The 8,415-nt window shown below is 51.5% G+C and overlaps 1 protein-coding gene across 1 annotated transcript; it reads right to left on the bottom strand.

The window, feature by feature from the left end:
* Positions 1-213: 213 nt before the first annotated feature.
* On the bottom strand, positions 214-4,545 carry LOC149428569 (glyoxalase domain-containing protein 5-like). Its single transcript, XM_089667246.1, has 3 exons — positions 4,441-4,545; positions 2,772-2,915; positions 214-393 (listed from the first exon to the last, which is right to left on the bottom strand). The coding sequence occupies exons 1-3, from the start codon at positions 4,471-4,473 to the stop codon at positions 214-216; spliced, it is 357 nt and encodes a 118-aa protein (XP_089523372.1). The 5' UTR covers positions 4,474-4,545.
* Positions 4,546-8,415: the final 3,870 nt, after the last annotated feature.

Below are 8,415 nucleotides of genomic sequence, written 5' to 3'. Positions count from 1 at the left end.
GGCGCGGGTAGGGCAGCACGCGCACGCCCCTCCTACCCGGAAATGCAAATCACGTACATATACGTGATTTTGTGCAGCCGTGCCGCCCTGTAGCAGGACTTCTTCTATAGGGCGGTCGGGAATCGGTTAAACGCACATTTGTCGCTTGCAGAAGGCTGTATACGTCGTACAGACGGGGCATTTCATGGGCAGGTTAATGACAACCCCCAGACGTTATAAAATGATGTTGTCACAAACCTGCAGGTGCTGTAGGACGGTGCTGAGCGGCGTCTCTGTGATCAGACAGAGGTCAGCTGATCCTGGCGACGGGCGATGGGCCTTGGGCTCGAACTCCTTCCCGACTTCATGGAGGTTTATCTTCTGCATGCCGAAACTCAGAGCCTTCCGGTTCCCCTAGAAGTGACCACAATAATACATTACTAATGACGGTGCTGGGCTCTGGATGCCACCCGTCCCGAGCAACTCCACGTCCCATACACACATCACCGCACATTAAAATGGATTTACAGATTTTTTTTTTTAAGTTTTGGACAGAGAGAGGAAGTGTTAGCACCTCCTCGAGTGTTGTCACTCAGCGGGGGAAAATACAACATTTCTGAGTTGTCACTGGAACAGGAAAGAGGGAAACTCTTCCAATGGGGACACCAGACATAGCTATTTAAGAGGAGATTTGAAGACATTTCCTCTCACTTCCTGTGTCTCTGGGACAGGAAGTGAATGGAAATCTCCCCAAAGGACACTGGGGGTATTTTTGCTTGTGAAAAGTGATGTTTCATACTACTGACCTCTGAACTCTTACGTACTCCTGACCCATGCTCTGTGCGTTACATACTACTGACCCCTGAACGCTGCATTACACACTACTCATCCCTGGACTCTGTGTTACACACTACTGACTGTTACGTACCGCTGACACTTGAACTATATTATTTACTTCTGACCCCTGCGTTCTAAATTACACACTACTGACCTCTGTGCTATGTATTATTGACCTTTAAACTCTACATTGCATACTACTGACCTCAGCACTCTGCTTTACACACTACTGACCTCTGCACTTTACATTACACACTACTGACCTTTGCTTTACACACTACTGACCCCTGCATTCTACAAATACACACTACTAACCTCTGTGTTACACACTATTGACCTCTGCACTCTACATTACGCACTACTGACCTCTGCGTTATATACTACTGAACCCTGCACTCTACATTACACACTACTGGCCTGTGCGCTCTGCATTACACACTACTAACCTCTGCGTTACATACTACTGACCCCTGCACTCTACATTACACACTACTGACCCCTGTACTCTACATTACACACTACAGACCTCTGCACTCTACATTACACGCTACTGACCTCTGTTACATACTACTGACCCCTGCACTCTACATTACACACTACTGACCCCTGCACTCTACATTACACACTACTGACCCCTGCACTCTACATTACACACTACTGACCCCTGCCTTACACACTACTGACCCCTGTACTCTACATTACACGCTACTGACCTCTGTTACATACTACTGACCTCTGCACTCTACATTACACGCTACTGACCTCTGTTACATACTACTGACCCCTGCACTCTACATTACACACTATTGACTTCTGCATTCTACATTACACACTGCTAACACCTGCACTCTACATTACACACTACTGACTTCTGCACTCTGTATTACACAGTACTTACCTCTGCATTCTGTTTCTACTGACCCCTGCACTCTGTGTTACATGCCCCTGATCCCTGCACTCTGCGGTACATGCCCCTGACCCCTGTACTCTGCGGTACATGCCCCTGACCTCTCCGCTCTGCGGTACGTGCCCCTGACCCCTGTACTCTGCGGTACATGCCCCTGACCTCTCCGCTCTGCGGTACGTGCCCCTGACCCCTGCGTTGCGCGCCCCTGACCCCTGCGTTACGCGCCCCTGACCCCTGCGCTCTGCGTTACACGCCCCTGACCCCTGCGTTACGCGCCCCTGACCCCTGCGCTCTGCGTTACACGCCCCTGACCCCTGCGTTACGCGCCCCTGACCCCTGCGCTCTGCGTTACACGCCCCTGACCCCTGCGTTACGCGCCCCTGACCCCTGCGCTCTGCGTTACACGCCCCTGACCCCTGCGCTCTGTGTTACACAATATTAACTTCTACACTCTGATACTGTCTCCTGACCCCTGCACTTTACTTTTCCTATTCCTGCCCTCTGCATTGCTACTCCCCTCTACACTCTGAGTTGCATATTTCTGTCCCCTGCGCTCGGCATTACTATTCCAGATCTCACAGGAGAGATGGGGGAACTGGCATCCGTCCTCCTCGCTTGCCATACTGACTTTTCTTGGTCCAGGGCTTCCAGTGAAAGCAGGAGAGCCCCGGGACTGAGGAGGATAAGTGGGCTACATTCAGAAGCCAGGGGACCCTTACTGTCTCTGTGGAAGCAGTGGTCTCTCTGAAGAGGTCCAACCTGCCCTCTGCTGAATCCAAGCCTCAGCTCTCCATTCGGTGGGGAGCAGGAGATTTACTGATTGGGGATCAATAGGTCAGACAAAGCGGGGGGGGGTCAGACTTCAGCAGAGAGACCACTGCTTCTACACAGAGAGCGAGGGTCCTTCTCAGCAGCCCTGGCGCATGCTGGCAGGGGTCTGGCCTTTCTGTCCTCTCAGGGCTGTACTTAGGGGATTCACTGGTGAGAACTGATGGTACCGGTGATCCATAATGGAGGAATACAGAGGACAACCATGACAGGACTGTACCTTGAAGGTGATCAGCTCCATGCCCAGCACCCGGGTGTAAAAGGTGGCCGTCTTCTCCATGTTGTGGACCGTCAGAACCAGGTGATCCAGCCGCTGTATACAGAACGGGGTCTGAGAGGCAAAACGCACCAGCGGGGGGCAGACCTGAGAGATACAGAGTGTGTCAGTGCGGGTGATCGGGATTATTGGTGCCGTGTGTGTCAGTGCGGGTGATCGGGATTATTGGTGCCGTGTGTGTCAATGCGGGTGATCGGGATTATGGGTGCTGTGTGTGTCAGTGCGGGTGATCAGGATTATTGGTGCTGTGTGTGTCAGTGCGGGTGATCGGGATTATTGGTGCCGTCCGTGTGTGTCAGTGCGGGTGATCGGGATTATTGGTGCCGTGTGTGTCAATGCGGGTGATCGGGATTATGGGTGCTGTGTGTGTCAGTGCAGTGATCGGGATTATGGGTGCCGTGTGTGTCAGTGCGGGCGATCTGGATTATGGCTGCCGTGTGTGTCAGTGTGGGTGATCGGGATTATCGGTGCCGTGTGTGTCAGTGTGGGTGATCGGGATTATCGGTGCCGTGTGTGTCAGTGTGGGTGATCGGGATTATCGGTGCCGTGTGTGTCAGTGTGGGTGATCGGGATTATTGGAGCTGTGTGTGTCAGTGCGAGCGATCGGGATTATTGGTGCTGTGTGTGTCAGTACGGGCAATCGGGATTATTGGCGCTGTGTGTGTCAGTACGGTCGATCGGGATTATTGGTGCTGTGTGTGTCAGTGTGGGTGATCGGGATTATTGGTGCTGTGTGTGTCAGTACGAGTGATCGGGATTATTAGTGCTGTGTGTGTCAGTGCGGGCGATCGGGATTATTGGTGCTGTGTGTGTCAGTGCGGGCGATCGGGATTATTGGTGCTGTGTGTGTCAGTGCGGGCAATCGGGATTATTGGCGCTGTGTGTGTCAGTACGGTCGATCGGGATTATTGGTGCTGTGTGTGTCAGTGCGGGCGATCGGGATTATTGGTGCTGTGTGTGTCAGTGCGGGCGATCGGGATTATTGGTGCCTTGTGTGTCAGTGCAGGCGATCGGGATTATCGGTGCCGTGTGTGTCAGTGCGGGCGATCGGGATTATCGGTGCCGTGTGTGTCAGTGCGGGTGATTGGGATTATCGGTGCCGTGTGTGTCAGTGTGGGTGATCGGGATTATCGGTGCCGTGTGTGTCAGTGCGGGTGATCGGGATTATTGTTGCTGTGTGTGTCAGTGTGGGTGATCGGGATTATTGTTGCTGTGTGTGTCAGTGCGGGTGATCGGGATTATTGGTGCCGTGTGTGTCAGTGTGGGTGATCTGGATTATCGGTGCCGTGTGTGTCAGTGCGGGTGATTGGGATTATCGGTGCTGTGTGTGTCAGTGCGGGTGATTGGGATTATTGGTGCTGTGTGTGTCAGTGCGGGTGATTGGGATTATTGGTGCTGTGTGTGTCAGTGCGGGTTATCGGGATTATGGGTGCTGTGTGTGTCAGTGCGGGTGATCTGGATTATCGGTGCTGTGTGTGTCAGTGCGGGTGATCTGGATTATTGGTGCTGTGTGTGTCAGTGCGGGTGATTGGGATTATTGGTGCTGTGTGTGTCAGTGCGGGTGATCGGGATTATTGGTGCTGTGTGTGTCAGTGCGGGTGATCGGGATTACCTGGGTCCTCAGCAGCCGGCACAGGGACATCATGGTGCAGGGCAGGCAGTAGGAAGTATAATGTCTCTGTATTTCCCCGGCTGGATTTTCTCAGTGAACTTCCTGGTGTTGGGACAGATGAGGGTGGAGCAGACATGAGGATCCCTCCCCCGCTCTCTCACTTCTCCTTCCTCAGATCACAGATGCATGTTAGTACATGAGATCTGCCCACTCAGAGGAGAGCATGCTGAACAGGAAACAATGCTGCAAGAAAACTGATTCATTGTATCTCCTGTCATCCTGATCCGTGTACTCACCCCCGACTGTGCTGCTCAGATACATCCACTCACCTGCCTCTTTATTAGGTACACCTGTTCAATTGCTTGGTAACACAAATTGCTAATCAACCAATCACATGGCAGCAACTCAATGCATTTAGGCGTCTAAACGTGGTGAAGATGACTTGCTGAAGTTCAAACCAAGCATCAGAATGGGGAAGAAAGGGGATTTAAGTGACTTTGAGCGTGACATGGTTGTTGGTGCCAGACGGGCTGGTCTGAGGATTTCAAAAACTGCTAATCTACTGGGAATTTCATGCACAACCATCTCTACGGTTTACAGAGAATGGTCTGAAAAAGATAAAATATTAGTTGTTTGGAGGAAAATGCCTTGTTGATGTCAGAGGAGAATGAGCAGACTGGTTGCTGCGACATTCAGATGGTTGGGTCAGAATTTGGCATAAACAACATGAAAGCATGGATCCATCCTGCCTTGTATCAATGGCTCAGGCTGGCGGTGGAGTCATGGTGAGGTGGATCCATCCTGCCTTGTATCAATGGCTCAGGCTGGTGGTGGTGTCATGGTGTGATGGATCCATCCTGCCTTGTATCAATGGCTCAGGCTGGTGGTGTCATGGTGTGGTGGATCCATCCTGCCTTGTATCAATGGGTCAGGCTGGTGGTGGTATCATGGTGTGGGGGATCCATCCTGCCTTGTATCAATGGTTCAGGCTGGTGGTGGTGGTGTCATGGTGTGTTGGATCCATCCTGCCTTGTATCAATGGGTCAGGCTGGTGGTGGTATCATGGTATGGGGGATCCATCCTGCCTTGTATCAATGGTTCAGGCTGGGGGTGGTGGTGTCATGGTGTGGTGGATTCATCCTGCCTTGTATCAATGGTTCAGGCTGGTGGTGGTGGTGTCATGGTGTGGTGGATTCATCCTGCCTTGTATCAATGGTTCAGGCTGGTGGTGGTGGTGTCATGGTGTGTTGGATCCATCCTGCCTTGTATCAATGGTTCAGGCTGGTGGTGGTGGTGTCATGGTGTGGTGGATCCATCCTGCCTTGTATCAATGGTTCAGGCTGGTGGTGGTGTCATGGTGTGGTGGATCCATCCTGCCTTTTATCAATGGGTCAGGCTGGTGGTGATGGTGTCATGGTGTGGGGGAGATTTTCTTGGCAATAGCATGGCGGACCTAATAAAGTGGCCAGTGAGTGTATGTTGTCACCATGGGATAGAGAGAGGATGGGGGTCATGGCTGGCAAGAGAGGACAGGGGTCACCATTGGATGGACAGGGAACAGGGGTTGTAGCTGGAAGGATTGAGCACAGCTGGCAAGATAGATGAGAGGGGTCACCACTAGAAGGAGAGGGGACCGGGGGTCACTGCTGAAAGGATTGAGCACCACTGGAAAGAGAGAGGACAGGGAGGGCCACTGCTGGAAGGAGAGGACAGGAGTCACCGCTGGAAGGAGAGAGGACAGGGGTCACCGCTGGAAGGAGAGAGGACGAGTCACCGCAGGAAGGAGAGAGGACAGGGGTCACCGCTGGAAGGAGAGAGGACAGGAGTCACCACTGAAGGAGAGAGGACGGGTCACCGCTGGAAAGAGAGAGGACAGGGGTCACCGCTGGAAGGAGAGAGGATAGACAGGGCCACTACTGGAAGGAGAGAGGATAGACAGGGCCAACGCTGGAAGGAGAGAGGATAGACAGGGCCACCACTGGAAGGAGAGAGGATAGACAGGGCCACCGCTGGAAGGAGAGAGGACAGGAGTCACCGCTGGAAGGAGAGAGGACAGGGGCCACCGCTGGAAGGATAGAGGACAGGGGTCACCGCTGGAAGGAGAGAGGACAGACAGGGATCACCTCTGGCAGGAGAGAGGACAGACAGGGGTCACCTCTGACAGGAGAGAGGACAGACAGGGGTCACCTCTGGCAGGAGAGAGGACAGACAGGGGTCACCTCTGGCAGGAGAGAGGACAGACAGGGGTCACTTCTGGCAGGAGAGAGGACAGACAGGAGTCACCGCTGTAGGAGAGAAGACAGACATGGTGACCGCTGGCAGGAAAGAGGATAGACAGGTGTCACCGCTGTAGGAGAGAGGACAAACAGGGTGACCGCTGCCAGGGCACTCAGCATAGCTGCCTTGTACATGCACAGGCAGCAATATCTCTTCCTTGGCTCTTCCTCACACAACACAGAGCTGAAATCCAATTCTCTTTCACTCAGCTACAATCAGCACAGTGTGTAAAAACTGTCCCCCTAGTTCCAGTGAAGGGAACTCTTAAGGCGACATTTTGGACAATTTCATGCTCCCAACTTTGTGGGAAGAGTTTGGGGATGGCCCCTTCCTGTTCCAACATGACTGCCCACCAGTGCACAAAGCAAGGTCCATAAAGACATGGAGGAGCCAGTTTGGGGTGGAGGAACTTGACTGGCCTGCACAGAGTCCTGACAAATGTGCTTCTGGAAGAATGGTCCAACCTTCCCATAGACACCCTCCTAAACCTTGTGGACGGCCTTCCCAGAGGAGTTGAAGCTGTTATAGCTGCAAAGGGCGGGGCCAACTCAATATTGAACCCTACGGACTAAGACTGGGGGGCCATTAAAGGTCACGTGTTGGAAGGGTGGGGCCAACTCAATATTGAACCCTACGGACTAAGACTGGGGGCCATTAAAGTCCATGTGCGTGGAAAGGCAGGCGGAACAATACTTTTGGCAATACAGTGTATAAACCAACATCAGTAACACTTCTCTTGAAGCTCCTAGACTTTATCAAATGTACAATTTTGTAATAGATGGGAAAATCCAGAATCTCATAAAAAAAGGTCTTTCCATCTGCCATCTTAAATGGATTTTTTGTTTGTTTTAGATTTATCCAACTGGTGGACAAAAATAACAAGTTAAAGCTGGAGTTTAATCCATGAAGATAATGAGGTCTGACGACGCCCAAACTTTGTAGAAAAAATGAGCGAGTAATACTGAACACCGTGCCAACCTAATTTTCCCCAGATTTCGCAAGTTGGTAACAAAATGAATTTACAAGTCGGCAACATGAATGGTCAGATTCAAAACTCAAGTTTACGATGGGCCCTCAGGGAAGACTTGGTAAAACAAGATACAGCTTGAAGCATATTCCACAGAGCATAGGACAGCTGAGAAGGAATACAGAAGTATCAGAAACCTCCACTCACAAGGTCTTCAGAGGAACTCCGATGAGGCCCTGTTGCAAATTGGGATGGGGCTTGGATTTGCCCCATTGTTCCCAATGAACTCTGCCTCTTTGTGAATGGGCTGAATCCAGAAGCAGCAGAAATTATTTATTTATTGGGATATTACATAGTTACATAGTCTGGCTGAAAAAAGACAAAAGTCCATCCAGTTCAAATACTAAAAAAAAAAAAAAAAGTTATAATCCTACACCCACAGTTGATCCAGAGGAAGGCAAAAAGCCCAGCAAAGGACGATCCAATTTGCTCCTGCAGGGAAAAAAAATTCTTCCTGATCCCCCGAGAGGCAATCGGATATTCCCTGGATCAACTTTACCTATAAATGTTAGTGTGACGAACGCAGGATCGCTGTCACCAATATGTGACGATCCCACCACTGCCACCAATATGTCACGATCACAGCGTCAGACCCCAGACCTTCTCACCAAACCCGTGACCGAAGGACTGGCCGATCTAAAACCGCGATGTGACATGTGTAACAACACCAC

This window comes from Staurois parvus, unplaced genomic scaffold, assembly GCF_062004578.1.
Source record: "Staurois parvus isolate SC_StPar_1 unplaced genomic scaffold, SC_StPar_1.0 ptg003129l, whole genome shotgun sequence".
In the NCBI taxonomy this organism is placed as follows: Eukaryota; Metazoa; Chordata; class Amphibia; order Anura; family Ranidae; genus Staurois; species Staurois parvus.
Note: the sequence above shows the minus strand (reverse complement) of the source record. Positions and strands in the feature narration are given on the sequence as shown.

Excerpts from the sequence above, each read along its gene's own strand:
- LOC149428569 (XM_089667246.1), bottom strand. The coding sequence starts at position 4,473 with ATGATGTCCCTGTGCCGGCTGCTGAGGACCCAG. Across the intron at positions 2,916-4,440 it reads GCCGGCTGCTGAGGACCCAG|GTCTGCCCCCCGCTGGTGCG; the intron begins GTAATCCCGATC and ends TGTATCTCTCAG. Across the intron at positions 394-2,771 it reads TGGAGCTGATCACCTTCAAG|GGGAACCGGAAGGCTCTGAG; the intron begins GTACAGTCCTGT and ends GGTCACTTCTAG.